We start from the raw sequence: 16,299 nt of genomic DNA, 5'->3' as shown, positions 1-16,299 counted from the left end.
ACGACCTTTTGTCATTTTTTTGGGCCAGATATCACTGTCACTTTTAACTTATTTATAATTTTTTATTTCAAAGTGGCTCACCCAAGAGCACTACTGTTTTGGGCAGTAATAAATCAGATAGTGGTCATTTAGTAATGCCTAACCCTAACCCTAATCAAATATGGGGTATCCTGGTACTGCAAACTACAGAAAGACGCTGGACAGTTACTGCTTTAGATCATTTCAATGATGAGAGATGTCCAACAATGCTCTAAATTATTAACGGAGATGTATTTTTACAAAATAATTCAGGTTATTCTTATAATGGATGTTGCTTCACTTAGTTAAAGTTACCCGACACATACTGTATCTACAGTGTACTGTATGTGACTTTATAAGGTCTATAATTACACACTGGCAAAAGTCATTCATAACATATTTACCAGTCTGACTGGCCAATGAGTTGGTTCCTTATTATGTTTCCTCAGCTTCCCCTGCTGACCTGCCAGTAACCTGAGTTTACAAGCTTAAATTTAGATAAGCAAAGGTTGTCAGAAAGTCAAACAGATGAAGAAGGAAGGCGTACATTATCTTATCTCTGACAAAGAAATGTGGTGTCATGAAAATAAAAATCTCTCCTGCACAATTCCACAGCACAAAGCGCAAGCCATTGGTGGGCTTGTTGTGTAGACAAACAACAGGTTTGAAACGTACGCATATATTCTTGGAATCAGAATGCACATTTCATGAATAAAACATTTGGATATTTGGATGACTGTGTAGTGCAATAGATTGGATGTACTGTAAGAAATTGCAAAAATGTACGTTTTGCACTGTTGGATGTTAAGGAGGTTGTAAAGCTTTAAAATGCAATCAGGATAAATGGGAGTGATACAAAAAATGTTTGCAATTGAAATTCAAATGGGCTGTTTATCAGCAGATCAGAAGTTTAAGACCACAAATTGCCTGTTTGGAATTTGCACCAAAAAAAGGACATTTAAAGGTGGAAGAAAACGTAATTCTCTGATGAGAAAAATTGAACCTCGGCGGTCCGGATGGCTTCCAATCTGGCATGACAAGGAGATCCCACCTGAGGGGGCGCCATCCTGATCTGGGCTGCCTTTTCCTTCTCCAACCTCCTTAAGATCCAACATCTTACCATTTTTACCATTTTGATCAGGAGTGCAGAAACAACAATACAGTATATTAGTATTAGTCCATCGTGATGTTGTCGTCACAACCTGATTGTGTCATCGTGTACAGGAGGAGTGGTCCCTTTCGGGCTGTCGGTCCCGAGAGGGTCAAAATACAGACTCCTGTAACATGTCCAAAATGTGGGGGGCAACTTTGCTGTGAGGAACAATCTTGATTGTAGCGACTGGTGTGAGCAACATGGCAGCCAGCACGCTGCCGCCATCCGAGGTTTCTGATTGGGACAAGAGAGCACATTGATTACATTACCCTGGTGTAAATGTACATATATTATGTTTAATATTATATTCTGACATATCTAATGATCTAATACCAGCGCTATATTCAATTTTCAATATTTACTCATGCTTAGTTTTGACTAGAATTCATTTAACAATATATTTAATACTGTTGTTGAACTGCCCTGCATTGTAGGGGTTGTATCGTACTATAACGATACCAAGGGTGGTATCGGATCCGTGCTAGAGTGATGAGATTGATATTTTTCACTTCTCTCCTATGTTCCTTTCAAAAATATAATTAGCTTGTTAGCTGTTATATTGTTTTTTGGGCATGCATTCATTTTCCTGACAAATTATGTTCCAAGAGTTTTCAAGCATATTTTCAGCTGCTACAGAGTCAAGTTACAACATCATCCAGATGAATCCTTGGGACACCTTTTAGCTTACAGTTGCTAATGTTGTTTCTAGGCGCTAATTCTTTTCCAGTGTCTGAAAAGTTGCTACATCTAGCATGAAGAGATACCTCATAATAGTGCTGGGGATGAATAGATTGCCGAATATCCTTTAGTGTTTGACTTTTCCTCCATTTGGCTCGACGGTTCTGAAACCAGATCTGTAGAAGGAATATATTCAAAGTGAATATGTTTGCGTAAAATACTAGATCATCATATACTGTGTATATCAGTAACAAACAGGCCAAGGTTTGCTCTAAACTCATGCTGTTGTGCCTCTGACCTTTTGAGCTGAAATATCTTATCAAAACAGTTGTAACAATGATATGCTCAGATATTGTATTATATGTTACAGCTTTATTTTATTGGCACATTATTACATCAGAATGTAACCCCAGCAATCAAGACTGAAAGAGTGTAAATCCATACTGCTGTGGCCAATAATGTTTGCACACCTGTATGCGTCCTTCACTGAGGTGCAGACATGAGGCCAACTGCTCTCTGGTGTTCACGTCAGGGTAGTGAGTGTGCAGGAACGCATTCTCCAGCTCCTGCACCTGGAATGGTGTAAAGGTGACCCTGGTTTGCCTCTTTTTTCTCACACCTGGAAAGAAAGAGATGGGAGACTCTAACCACTATCTCCATCATGCAGTTATCTATAAAAGAGACAAACGTAGAAAGCCACAACGTTGAAATGTCGGAATATTTAGCAAGGAAGTGTTGTTATAAGAAATAACGAACATACGTACAAATACGAGAAAAAGTTGCAGTTGGTGAAAGAAAAAACATTTTAAACCTTGGAATATTTCATATGACAATAACAACATTGTTTATTTATTGAAAAAATAATGGTTGGAACCCTGTAACCCAGGGGTGTCCAACATGCGGCATGTCATATTTGGGCCCAAGCTATTTTGTCATTGGCCCGCTCGCTGCACAATATAAAAATATAATTTAAAAAAAAAAAGAAAGAAAGAAAGAAAAACGAAAACAGGAAAAAATTAAACATTATGAATAAAAATACTGTAATTTAGAAATAGCAGTCATTTGACAAGAATAAAGTTGATAAATTATGAGAAAAAATTTCTTAGAATGTCATCATTTTATGTCAAAAAATAGCCTCATTTTTGTAGCATGAGGAAGAAAGACATTTTTAAAAGAAAATGTCAAATACAGTATTCATGAGCATAAAGTCTAAAAGAGTTGTATTATTACAAGTAAAAAACACCTTCTAAACTTTGTTATGGACTGAAATGACAATGCTTGAAAAAAGTGTATATATCCAAAATATATATTATGACACCATTGACAAAAAGTCCTTTTTGTCACACATATGCAAAGACAAGAGCATTGAGAGCAGCAGTCACTGCCATTAATAACCAGAGAATATACAGTAACTAAACACTAAATGTTTACTACACTAATCATTTCTTGCTAGCTTACTGAACCTGAAAAATACTCACTTGCACAGTCTGTACTGGACTTTGCAGCCTCTTCAAGGCGTCTGATTTGCGGACTTTCTATAGGGAACAAACACATTACTGATGATAAAATGTTTATGTAAAAGCATGCAACACTTGGAATGATTAGGAAAGCATACCTGTATGTAAATGATGGTTAGATATCCTGGTGTTCTTAATAACAGACCAAGTGCCATGAGCTCTTGCTTCTCCTCTGATACCAGCGGGCTTCCTCAGAATCTCCTCTATGGAATGAGATAAATGTTTGCGTGGCTCCTGACTTGAGCCTTTCTCTGGATGATCTTTGTCCCACATGTCCAGGATCTATTTTAAGGACAAAACCTCCAAAAACAGCAAAAACTATTTTAGAAAACTCTGTTGTGATTTCCTCCTCTCTTTGGTACTTATCTTGCACTCTGCTCCTTGAAAGTTGAGGAGATTCAAGTTGCCCTCCTACCCCCCTTGGCCTGTGTTTCACCCGCATCACGTGATCACGACGGAGGTGGAGCGACTCTACATAGCACTACTAGGAAAACTATAATCAGCACCCATTGTGGAGTGTTCTTGTCTGTGTCCCCAAAGAGCAAACTCACACACCGATTATTACATTTGCACCTTATCACACAGTCTTGGGGAGCAGCCTTAGGCGCAGTGATAGTTCACCTTACAGCAGCATATGCATTACTGTCATGCATGATTTGAAAAACTCATTGGTTGTGTCGTTATTGATTTAGTTGTAAAACTTACGTGATGTGAAGGGCTGTTCCTTTATTTACCTCTTATCAATGGATTTATTGAAATGATAATTTTTATGACCTCGGCTCTTCTCAGCTTCCCACACTTCACTTCAACTCTCAGAAACAACGCTTTAAAAAGCCGATACTGACCTCTAGTGGTGTGTGCAGGGAGCTGTCAAATCATGTAAGTAGGCGGCTTACTTTTGCTGTACATGTAGACTTGTATAACTGTTAGATGATGGCATTGAAATGTATGTGAAAATCTGACTCAAGAATTTTTTTAAGAAAAGCAACAGGCCGTGCCACTCCCACTTAGACCCAAAGGAATGTGACTAAACACAATTTCACAAGCACAGAATTATTCCACCTGTATTCCTTAATATATGAATACAGAGTAATAACCAGCCACCTTCCTCACCTTCCTCACCTTGTCAATAGGTTCCTCTGGGAGCTTTCACTTCTTTATTCTTTTGCTAGTAGACATTTTTCCAACCAGCTAGGCGGCTAGGTTAGCTAAGGCTAACGTTAGCTTGGCACGAGCAGGAAATGCCGCTAATAATATATAGTACTGTCATGGTGCTTTCAATGTCGAGAAGCATTTACTGGCATGTGGCCTTCACTGTCAAGGTGTGTTTATTATTAGTGTTCCTTCACTACTGCGGTGTGAAGCACCACATCCCCCAACACGGGCTACTGTCACGGCGACACCCCACGCCCAATGAACCCCCAAGAGCTCTGCCAACATGGGGGTTTGGACTTTTGATTTTTTACTTTCTTTTTCACTCCCGCTACCCAGGAACACATATTTTCATGGCAACACAAACACAGCACATAACACTCGTAAGGCCTATAACAATTTTTTAGAGTTAATTTAATTAATAAAAATTAATTGGTTCCAGAAGGCCCAACTCTAACTGAAGTGGATGTGAAACTAATCCAACAATGTAAATCCAATGAATTATCCATAGGGACAAAACATGTTTTATAGTTTCACAGTTATAGTTGCACATGCGGGAAATTCATATAAATAGAAGACTCTTTTCTTCCTTATGCTTTGCTTGTTGTTGTCGTCGTCCATGCGACCTCTGCGTTCTATCCGCACTGTTCCAGCTTATGTGTCAAATTTTGTCACTTCCCCACTTCCTCTTTCTCTTCCTGGTTTATTGTCATCTGAAGCAAAGAATATTCCAACATTTCTTCCCTTGTATGAAGACAAATAATATATAGTCAAGTCACTCCACGGCATAGACAGTGACACACGCAAACGGCACGCAGTCACAGTTGAGTGTCCAGTGAGGTCATCATGCTGCCTTCATGTGAGCTTTATTTCCCCAGATTATGTGTAACATATGATGCTCTTTCTATAGGAACGTCAAGACAATTAGCTCTGAAAAACCTTTACGGCACTTTTCAGGCCCCAAATGATTTCAGTCACATGTCTGAATAATGCGTCAGAAGACTGAAGAGCGTGACAAGCCTGTAATTGGTAGCAATTTGTATATAAATGTCAAGGTTTTAGATTAGGACCAAGATTTGGAATAAGAAAACCTGACGTTGGCGTGAGAATGTTGTGTGAAAATAAAACTCTGTCTTTGGAACGTCTCACAGTAACTCAAGAGATGCGGACTGCTATCAGACCAATAAAGCTATTTAATATAATTTTGAGGGAAATAGCCTGGTGCACATAAGGAAACTAAGTTAACCTTAATGGTTTCTCTGTATCATGTGCTAGCCTGGAGGCACGTGTGAGTTATTAGTAAATAGTAATTAGTATTTATGAAGACTTGACTGCCAAAAACATGTTCCCTCGTCATTATACTTTCACATCACGAGTACAAGACCCACAATGCATGGCTATACTGAGCTATACTGTACTTACATACTAGTATGTCTAGACATGTACTGGAGCTAATCAACCCAAACACTGACCTCGTGCACTGTACATTGTGCTAGCATTGTGTTAGCACATCTTACACCTATTGAGCCTGTTCTCTATTCTTTTATTGTTAGAACTTCCCTTCCAAGAGGACTTCATGTCTATTTTGGTTAAGTAGTTTGTAAAATAAATTACCCGCCAAAAATGTGACTTATACTCCGGAGCAACTTATTGTCCAGAAAATACGGTACTTGTCCTAGAATTGCCAGCATTAGCTCAGTATACTTACAGTATATTAGCACTATAAGCCAAGTATACTCACTTTGAAATAACACATCATGCTAATACGGGGCTGTGCAGGTGTACGTATATGCTAGCCAGGTCATTTTAAGTGCAATTAAAATGCAATCACGAAAGCACATTTATTTTTGTTTATGAACCGAGTACGCTCTTAGTACACAGTACTGTAACTGAAAACGTGAAAGACGGGGGGTACGACATGAATGAAAGATTCCTGCCGCCAAATTGAATGACGGAAACAAGCGGATGTTGTGTGAGGGAGCGTGTCCCCGGGTGCCAGTGGCGGGCGGGTCAGCTGCTGTTACTGTTCTAATTGGCTTCACATGAGCTGTGGGTGCCACGCATTTCAATCGTCAAGCACAGCAGCCCCATGTTTGAACTCTGCTCCGCTGTTGCCTCCTTCAATGCCCTTCGCCTCCCTCTCCTGCCTCCTCACTTTCTCGGTGCTCCGTTTCGTTGTCGCTGTGTCGAGGTGCCTTTCCATCGGACGTGTTCTCAGTTCTTAACTCGTTTTTCTTATATTTGTGGGACTCCGAAAGCCACCAGAAGTTCAGAAGTTGACATGGCTCCAGAAAAGGAAAGTAACGGGCTTGACAACTACGCATTTGCAGTGAGTACATTTATTTAATTACCACGGGGAATACCTATTAAGCTAATATCATGTATTGTAGGCTATGGCCATAACATGTTGGAAATAATTCAATCATTGCAACATATTGTGAGTTAATCTGTTTGGTAAACTTCAACCATAAGTATGTTATGAACTATCTAGCTGTAAAATCACATGTAATGCCAAGGAGGCACGTAAATACCTTGTTGTTGATGCAAGCTAGAACTCATCCTTTAAGACAGATAAGCATCAAGCTATTTAGTCATAAAAACATCACGCTTACACAAAGTCCAACCTTCTCATGAATGCGGCGCTGTAAATATGATTGATATTGATCTTAACAGTGTCATCTTAAAGTATACGTTCAAGATGACCACTCTAAGGCTATATAGTCACCACAACATGAAGAATATCCAAGCACGCTACTTTGAATTTCAGAATTATGGAGTCTATACCGAACATTGTTTTGTTTCTGAGATATGTTTTTGACTGCATTGAAGCTTGAAGGGCATTTCTGTGACCTACAAGACACAAAACACGAAGAAGAAGTCACCTCCGTGGACCATGAGCACAGCAAGCTGGCCTACTGTGTGACCGATGTACCGCCTTGGTACTTGTGTGTCCTTCTTGGTATACAGGTACGTACATACACATAATGCATGTGAGGAAAAGAAAATGTTGTTAGTTAGGAAATGGGTTTGACATTTTTTGCAGACTCATGCGGCCCTGTTAGTATTATTTATCACATGAGGGGCCACCTGAGGTTGATCTTCTTCACGGTTGGTTAAACTTGCTTGGTTTTGTACACGTGGACCTCATTGTAGAATTAGTTTCAGTTAAACATGATGTCTGAGTCAAGGAGTGGGAGAGTTATGTGTTCAGCTTGATCTACTATATTAGCTTCTACACTATTGTCCCTTCATTGTTCCTTTTCAGAGAAAGGTCTGCCCCGTTACCAAAAAACCTGCTTTTCTTTTTCCGCTCACTTCAGACTGTTTCAAATCAATTCATACATACAATACAATACATCAATCCAAAGATGTGTAGTGGAGTCATGTGACTTGGACTCGAGTCAGAGTCCGAAACTCAGCTTGGACTCAGGCATCACTGAATTGGCAACTCAAAGAAAGAACGAGGGTGTACAAAAATGGTATAATGACAGTATATTATTGTTTGATTCTTCCTTAGCACTGCTTGACAGCATTTGGAGGGATCATTGCCATCCCGCTGATTCTCTCACAAGGCTTGTGTCTTCAACATGACGGCCTCACGCAGAGTTACCTGATCAGCACCATCTTCTTCGTGTCTGGTATCTGCACTCTGCTCCAGGTCACCTTTGGCATCCGGTAGGTCGGACTAAATCACCGATTCCCAGCCGAGGAGCATATGCTCCATCAGAAACATCTGGTGGCATGCGACAAATGAAAATTGAACAAAAAGTCGATGTACCATAATAATGATTTGGTTGATGATGTAACTTTTGCCTTTCATTGAACTTCTGAAGTCTCAGATGGGGTTATGAAATAAGCAAACACTCTTAATACCAAAAACTAAGGTCTGGTACTACAAATGTAATAAATAAAGCCATAATCAGGCAGGGGTGCCATTGAGGGCGGCCCCTTATCGGCACCCCCCTTGAATGGACCCAGGTCATCTTCTTTTTCCAGGTACACACAGAGATGTCTCCATAAAAGGGACTTTTGTCCACTGAGGGACATCATCATGCTTGAAATGAGATGAAGATGTGGTTTGTTCTTCATCAAAGTCTTTAAATGGCGCCCCCCCTTAACGGACCCCTGTCTATGAGACATAAATGTGTGTGCCCTGTAAACTGTGCCGTTGAGACGAACTGTTTACAGTGCCAGACGGTGGCAGTTCTTGAATTCAGAATTGCAGTGTAAACACGCAGCACATGGCGTAAGGAACATCCATCCAATTATGCAAGGGTACCTAATTTCCCGTGTTACAACGACTGTGTTTAGTCCACAGAAAAACAGCAGTTGATCAGGATTAACCCTGCTGCTGCTTGCGGTTGAGCCTTTCCGCTGAAAACTTTGTCAGGATTGTTATTGTTTGAGAAATAATGCAATTCAGTTGAACCCCCCGTTGCAGTTTTTAATAGCTGTATGAAAAATACAGCACTTAAAAATAAGTCATTAGCAGAACAACGTTTGTAATATTTCATCACCTAATTCAATAATGAAAGTCTAAAATATTCGAAAGACCTGTCATCAGGATGAAGGAATATTTCAAGTACTATATTTGAAGTACTAGCAAGAATAACTGTGATGCGGTGATTGTTTTTGAAGCGGCTGCAGGGAAAGCCGTGAATTCCAAGCAGGTTTTGCAAAAGTGGATTTGTACTTGTGCATTGTCCGTCATGCTGAACATTGGTGTGGAAGCAGGATTAGGAGAAAGCATTGCCTACTTATTATCTATGGAATCTTGTTCTTGCTAAACCCACATTCCGCTGGCTTGGGGCCACTGATGCTTTTTTGTCTTCCCCCAAATTCCTGGGAGTAGAAAGAAAAACAGCACACATTTCATTGGGTTTTATTGGAACGGAAGCAAGATGTTGTTCCAACTTTTTTGTTTAATGTGATGATTTGGACACAACTGGTTCTATGAACATTAATATGATGATTATTGTGGCAGAGCATTTTAACTCCCTCCATTAGAGTCGCCCTGCTACCATCCTACTTAGGCTGAGCGGAGGCAGCTGGGAGCCGCCGGTTCTTCTCACTCTCCATCCCAGAAGCCGTCGCATGCCATGACTGTTGTCCCAGCTTCCCCATCTCATCCAGCTGTCCCTGCCCCTCAGCCAGAGGACTTTCTTAACCGTGTAACCTCCTTCTGCCAGCAGCGCCCTTAGTTTACTTCCTTCTACCTGCCTTTGTTTGTTTAACGTGATCTCATTAAAGACACTCAATATCGCTGGGCCCCCGTCTGCATTCTGTGGTCTAATGAGCACACGGTAATACCTTGCAAGTATTTTGAAAGCCATGTGCATTTAAGTCAAAATACTTCCAAGTCAAAATCCCCAAAAGTTTTCTGTGCGGGTTATTGTGTGTAGCTGCTCTATAAGAGACCACAACTCAAAACAAAGGCTGAAATAATGAGCATAATATTTCCCCTTGAAGAAGTTATATTGTGTATATTTCAGGAGTGGCAGGGATCAAACAATGAGCAGTAACAATCCTAAAAATGCATAATGCAAGTAAATAAGTAATAAGAGTAATAATAATCGTAAGTGACGATTCAGCTGATTCACTATATATGCTCAATCTACTAAGATGGGGTCACTCCTGATGGGACATGAATGAAATGAAGTAAATGTCTTACCTTTCCTGCTTCCTGTCTTCTCTTGTGGGTTTCCAGCCTGCCTATTCTCCAAGGTGGAACATTCACATTGCTGGCACCGTCCATGGCGATGCTGTCCATGCCAGAGTGGACCTGTCCTGCCTGGACACAGAATGCAACCCTCGTCAACACGTCCTCTAGCGAATTCATAGAAGTGTGGCAGAGCAGGATGAGGGCGGTAAGTAAACGGGTGACAGTATGGCAGTACAGATCAGCGTGTACGGGTATAACTTGTTTAATTTATTTTTGTTACTTATTTCCAAGCTAGCTTTTGAGTGTTAAGTTTGTGTGTGTGTGATGATTTTAGCATAACATCTAGGCTGACACCATGAGTCAGATTTTTATATTGAGTAATGGCCTCCTGCAAGCGGAAATAAATCTGTTTTTTCTGTCCAAATGTAGTCGTTGTGGCTTGTAGACAGGTGCAGCTTCCACACTGGAAATTATGGTATTTCTTGTTCTGAATGAAGCAACGGAAGGATATAATTGTGTGCAACCACCATGTTTTTCTCCAGCTCCAGGGGTCTATCATGGTGGGCTCGCTCTTCCAGGTGGTTGTTGGATTTTCTGGTCTGATCGGCATCTTCATGCGCTTCATTGGACCTCTCACCATCGCACCCACCATCTCTCTCATCGGACTGTCCCTTTTTGACTCTGCCGGTACCAGTGCTGGAAACCACTGGGGCATTTCCGCCTTGTAAGTGTTTATGGACTTTTGCACCCGATCACCTTGCTTGGCCTTGCTTTATCTCTAATTTGGGCTTCATTTTAGATGGTACTAAGATTTGATGGTAAAACTGTGTGCAAATATCAAAATGGACAGCCCTAAAAAGAATCACTCAATCCACCCACTCCTGATCCAAATTTGAAGACCATATCAAAAATGGCCAGAATTGACATTTTAAAGAGCTTCCAAATGAAGTTTGAAAATGCCAAATGAATAACTAGGACTAAAACAATACATTTATTCCAAAGAAGCATTAATCTGAAATAGGCCATTTGTCAGCTGACGACAAGTTTAAGATCATAGTCGCTCAAAAAAAGCCAGTCAGGCGAACATTGTGGACTGCAGCGTTTACCACACAGATGAGGGCCTTCAGTCACAAGGGATGTCCCTTGTAACATGGCAAGGGACAACACATGGCAATCTGCCGTTTGATGCCCCTGCACAACCTGAAGCTCCATTGTTTGGGTGAAGGAAAAAGCAGCCGAGATCAAGAAGGCGGCCCTTCAATTTGCAGTGTGGCAACCATCTCAGGTGGTTTCTCCTTGTCACGCCAGTGACGATGGAAGCCATCAGGAGCATCATGTTATGTTTCATCTTTTCCGAGAATAAAACTCGAGCCACCCTTCTATTTCCCACGTTTGGTGTTGTGCGGTGTTGTCCCAACGGACAATTTTGAGGCCTTGAAGGAGGAGTTTATTTGTTGGTAAAAAGTGTTGTTCAAATTTTGATCAGGAGTGTACATGTACAATGTTATTAACTTACTACATGTTCCAAGCGTTCCTGGAACCGCAGTAAAGTATGCTGTAAAGCGGAGCAGCACATCATGTTCAAAGCTTCCGAGACCCGTCATATATCTTCATATTTTGTGAACGTGTCATCCGATCAACTATATTGTGAATATTCTGCTTGTTTGTTTTAGGACCACTGTACTGATCATCGTTTTCTCACAGTACCTTCGTCATATTCCCATATCTTTCCCAACATACAGCAAGGATAAGAAATTACACTCCTGCCGTGTTTACGTCTTCCAGATTCTCCCAGTATGTTGAAAAAGCTCTTTTGAAAAAAAAACCCATTACAGTCCACCCGCTCTCTGAAGAGTAACACGGTTGCTTTGTTCATCCCTTTAGGTCCTGCTGGGAATAGCCTTGTCCTGGCTGCTCTGCTACATTTTAACTACCTTTAATGCCCTTCCCTCTGATCCGGGCAGGTACGGTTACTTGGCTCGTACTGACATAAAGGGAGATGTAGTAGGTAAAGCCCCTTGGATCCTGTTCCCGTACCCCGGTAAGAAAACGTTTTACATGAAAACAGGCTAATGATTCCACGTTTTGCATACCAAGACCCTTTGTGTTCCCTTAGGCCAATGGGGGCTGCCCACTGTGAGCCTGGCGGGGGTGGTTGGCATTTTGGCAGGTGTGATTTCTTCCATGATAGAGTCTGTCGGGGACTACCATGCGTGCGCCAGGCTATCGGGGGCTCCACCTCCGCCTAAACATGCCATCAACAGGGGCATCGGAATGGAGGGGCTGGGGTCTTTGCTGGCCGGAGCCTGGGGGACAGGAAACGGTACCACCTCTTACAGTGAGAACGTAGGAGCCCTCGGCATCACAAAGGTAAACCAAGGGAGGCTTCATCCGGCAACCTGTGCTTTGACTTGAATGAGAGGCCTTCATCATTGCCGGCTGCAGGTTGGAAGTCGCACGGTGATTGTCGCCGGGGGCGTCTTCATGATAGTCATGGGCGTGTTCGGCAAAGTGGGAGCCATATTTTCCACCATTCCATCACCCGTCATCGGGGGGATGTTTATGGTTATGTTCGGGGTCATTTCTGCAGCAGGAATTTCAACTCTCCAGGTGAGCACGCCGCCGCAAGCATCTGATATCACAATTTGGTCAGTCTGTAACAACTGATTTTCAATCTCTCACACTCTCAAATTAGCCTCAAAACTTTGAAATTATCGGGTATGTTCAAGGGCCACCAAACAAAGTGAGAACTTTTAATTATGGGCGAAAAAAACATCAGTAAAGGTGACTGTATGTATCCCAAAAAAAAAACAGATTTTTTGCATTTAAAAGTCATGGAAGATGTACGTTGTATCATCATTTCACCCTGGAAAAAAGCTGTCAAACATATCATAAAAAGTCCCAAATGATGGGTCATAAAACATTCACACCTGTGATGAGTGTACGGAATACTATTTTGTTCTTTGTTTTTTATGATTTTGTTTTTTTTTTTTTACTTTTAGTATGCAGATTTAAATTCATCTCGCAATATCTTCGTTTTTGGCTTCTCCATGTTCTCGGGTCTGGTCATACCGAACTGGATAGTGAAGAACCCTGCAGTTATTTCCACAGGTATGCTTATTATTATGTTTGTTATTATTATTATGTTACGGTCCATGAGCAGGTTAAACCGTTTGGTCGTCCTGGTGTCTTTGTATGCAGGAGTGGCTGAGGTGGACCAGTTGCTGCAGGTTCCGTTCACAACCAGTATGTTTGTCGGAGGCTTCTTTGGCTTCTTATTAGACAACACAGTTCCAGGTTAGCACTCTTTTTTAGCACACTATGTACAGCAGATGTTTGTATGAAATATTCAATATTTTATTGGTTCTGCTTTGCCGGTGAACGGAAAAGAACATTCACTGATTGTGTCAGCTTATATGCGGTATCTATAGCGGATATATGCAGCTCGATGTCCTTGACCTCTTGCTCAAGTTTTACGTGTAAGCATGGCGGCGTAGCAAGCGAATAGCACAGACAAGATGGCAAGACATTGTTAGGAATGGAATATTTTCCACTCTGATTTGGATAAGTTATGCTATATTGTAATAGCACGTGTTCATAACAGAGCGACACGCCCTGTTCTTTTGAAATAATGCCGCTGCCTGGCTGTGACGCCCAAAACCCCGAACCGAGGTCGGTTGAAACCAGATCAGACCAACACACCAACAAACACCACAATGGGAAGTTTTCCGGACCTCGGTAAACCTTGGTCAGCGGCTTGCCCGTTCTCTCCAGAGCTAGCATTGTAATTGCTGGTATTTCCCCCCCTTTTAATATGAAATTGTAAACCATACTTGAGACTCTTTGCTTTATTTCACAGCTGGTAGAACCAGGGTGGACTTTGCTCTACTGAAAGAGCCGGTCTGAACAGTCTGTCACGGATATCGGGACATTACATTATTATTGTTTAGGACCGGTCTTGTTTGCTGAAGATGTTTGACTTCCAGTGTGGACACAAATAGAGAGTATTTACACTCTGATGGGTGGTGATCACAAGAAAGTTATTAAAGCATGCCCCGCATGCCAATCCGGTGGCAAGACAGCTCATGAGTGGCCACTTTTCTGGTGGAATGAGAGAATATTTGGGGTAGACAATAGGTGAAAAGCAAAAGCCGGTCCACCCCAAGACAAAACCCATGAAGCAAAGTCAGCAATATTGTTTATGCAATCCAGTGTAGTGACCTCTACATTGGCGAGACCAAACACTGTCTCATTCCACAAGTGGCCACTAACAAGCTATTTAGCTTTTGCCACCAGGCAAGCGAACGACCTGTCAGCCAGGCCGGACAACAAGTACAACTGTTGTGACCACCCCTGGGGGACACAACCACTATAGACAAACATCTTCAGTAAACAAGAAGAATCCGATTCCCACATTCAATGCACAAACTGTACAGGTTGAAGTGCAGCAAATGTAAGCAAATGCTGCAGGTAAGACTGCTGTTTACACAAATTTGGCATGTATTTTACAGGAACAAAGCAGGAACGAGGCATCCTGGCCTGGAACAAAGCTCACGAGGACAGTGCCAGCAACACACTGGAGAGCGGAGAAGTGTACGACCTTCCTTTTGGCCTGAGTTCTTACTTTTCTTCTTGCTCGTGGATCCGTTATGTACCATTCTGCCCACCTTGTGTGCCTAAACGTCCTGAAGGATGCGAATCAAAGGCGGTCACTCAAGAACCCACTCAGACGCTCGGACCCTCAGAGCCTCCGCACATTATCATTGGAGTCGCTCATTAAGTGGCGAACTCACATCCGCATCCCCTTTTTGAGGATTTGCCTGTACATACATTGTCAGCAGAGAGGCTTCTGTTGGAATCATGTATTTTTCCTCCAACTATATATAGTATGTACAATTATTTCTTCCATGGACAGAAATTAACTTTAAAATCTATATGGAGTAATTTTTTTCAGCTATTGTTGTTTGAAAATATTATTAATTTTATACTTAACGGTGTGAAAATATGGTTTTGTTTCATAAGGTTTCAAGCTTGAGCAAAAATGTATATTTAGCTTTGTTCATAGTTTTCATCAGATTAATGTATTTTCTGATGGTGAAGTATTATCAGTGCCTGAATTGTACACACTGTCGGTTTGGTGTACTTTGTACATAATGTACAGGTAGCAGGGTGATAATTGTATTTGGTGTCCTGTTAAATGTCACATTTTGTCAATGTTCTTTCCTTAAAAGGTACAGGCCTTTTTGAGCCAAGCGGTGTTAGGGTTGGTCCAGCGGCAATGCACACACTATAATGAGATCGAGGCCTTTCGAATGAGCCATAATGATTTCACAGCATAAAACCTTTTTTACGCGGCATTCTGGAACCTGGGGCGGCCGCCGCCCGGCGCCGCCCCAGGTTCCGACCCTCGCCGGCCACCGTCTACATTGCGCTCTTGCCGCCGCCGTCTTTGTCTTCGTCGCCGCCGCCGCCGCCGCCGCCGCCGCCGCCGCCGCCGCCGTCGTCTTCGGCAGAGTAAGACAAAGCTTACTTAGCCACAAATTCACCGTTGACAAAACACAGTATATGATGTCCCATCACATAGTTTACAGTCTTGGTCTCATGAAAAAAAACATCGAAAATCAACACAATAGATAGATTTACATACAACAGACTTATCTAGTCGTGTGCAAGAATAACCTATTTACGTGGCTTAAAACAAGTAATTTAACAGCTATTTATTTAATAGACAGTATCGCAAAGCATGCTGGGATGTGCGCCTATCGACACTACAATATAAAGAGGACAAGGAACTGCTGATTATGATGCGGGCGAGGGAGGATGTCAATTAAGGGCCTCAATTCTTGAATTTCTTCTCCTTAAAAATTACTTTTATGCAACTATTGGCTATGTTATCTGTATCATGTGTCATTTGTGTGCTTTCAACATATACTTGTTAGTCCAAAATACAGTACACTTCAAAAAGACGTTTGTGTGTTTTCGAAGTGACCACGGGAGGGCGATAGAGGCTGATATCATCTATGTATGTCCGTCACAGGCCACCGTACTGATCCGCCAGTAAGCGGTGACGTTACGTGAAAGCCAACAAATCAAATAATACCGCCTTTTTTTGCAGCACC

The 16,299-nt window shown here is 41.7% G+C and overlaps 2 protein-coding genes across 5 annotated transcripts; one reads left to right on the top strand and one right to left on the bottom strand.

The window, feature by feature from the left end:
• Positions 1–439: 439 nt before the first annotated feature.
• LOC131138163 (homeobox protein ceh-9-like) lies at positions 440–4,588 on the bottom strand. 2 transcript variants are annotated; one of them, XM_058086865.1, is made up of 6 exons: positions 4,489–4,586; positions 3,465–3,666; positions 3,328–3,384; positions 2,320–2,468; positions 1,936–2,025; positions 440–1,405 (listed from the first exon to the last, which is right to left on the bottom strand). In XM_058086865.1, the coding sequence occupies exons 2-6, from the start codon at positions 3,637–3,639 to the stop codon at positions 1,214–1,216; spliced, it is 663 nt and encodes a 220-aa protein (XP_057942848.1). In that variant the 5' UTR covers positions 3,640–3,666; positions 4,489–4,586; the 3' UTR covers positions 440–1,213. The 2 variants fall into 2 exon arrangements, with proteins under 2 accessions (XP_057942848.1, XP_057942849.1); XM_058086866.1 differs by having other exon boundaries at positions 3,465–4,588.
• Positions 4,589–6,474: 1,886 nt separating this feature from the next.
• On the top strand, positions 6,475–16,144 carry slc23a4 (solute carrier family 23 member 4). 3 transcript variants are annotated; one of them, XM_058086847.1, is made up of 12 exons: positions 6,475–6,847; positions 7,348–7,485; positions 8,036–8,193; positions 10,226–10,385; positions 10,723–10,904; positions 11,923–11,974; positions 12,065–12,221; positions 12,297–12,550; positions 12,626–12,790; positions 13,183–13,291; positions 13,382–13,477; positions 14,692–16,144. In XM_058086847.1, the coding sequence occupies exons 1-12, from the start codon at positions 6,608–6,610 to the stop codon at positions 14,958–14,960; spliced, it is 1,980 nt and encodes a 659-aa protein (XP_057942830.1). In that variant the 5' UTR covers positions 6,475–6,607; the 3' UTR covers positions 14,961–16,144. The 3 variants fall into 3 exon arrangements, with proteins under 3 accessions (XP_057942830.1, XP_057942831.1, XP_057942829.1); XM_058086846.1 differs by having other exon boundaries at positions 6,478–6,847; positions 11,854–11,974; XM_058086848.1 differs by lacking the exons at positions 13,183–13,291; positions 13,382–13,477; positions 14,692–16,144 and having other exon boundaries at positions 11,854–11,974; positions 12,626–13,172.
• Positions 16,145–16,299: the final 155 nt, after the last annotated feature.

This window comes from Doryrhamphus excisus, chromosome 11 (genome assembly GCF_030265055.1).
Source record: "Doryrhamphus excisus isolate RoL2022-K1 chromosome 11, RoL_Dexc_1.0, whole genome shotgun sequence".
Taxonomy (NCBI): domain Eukaryota; kingdom Metazoa; phylum Chordata; class Actinopteri; order Syngnathiformes; family Syngnathidae; genus Doryrhamphus; species Doryrhamphus excisus.
The sequence above is the reverse complement of the archived record's forward strand: the minus strand, read 5'-3'. Positions and strand labels throughout refer to the sequence as shown.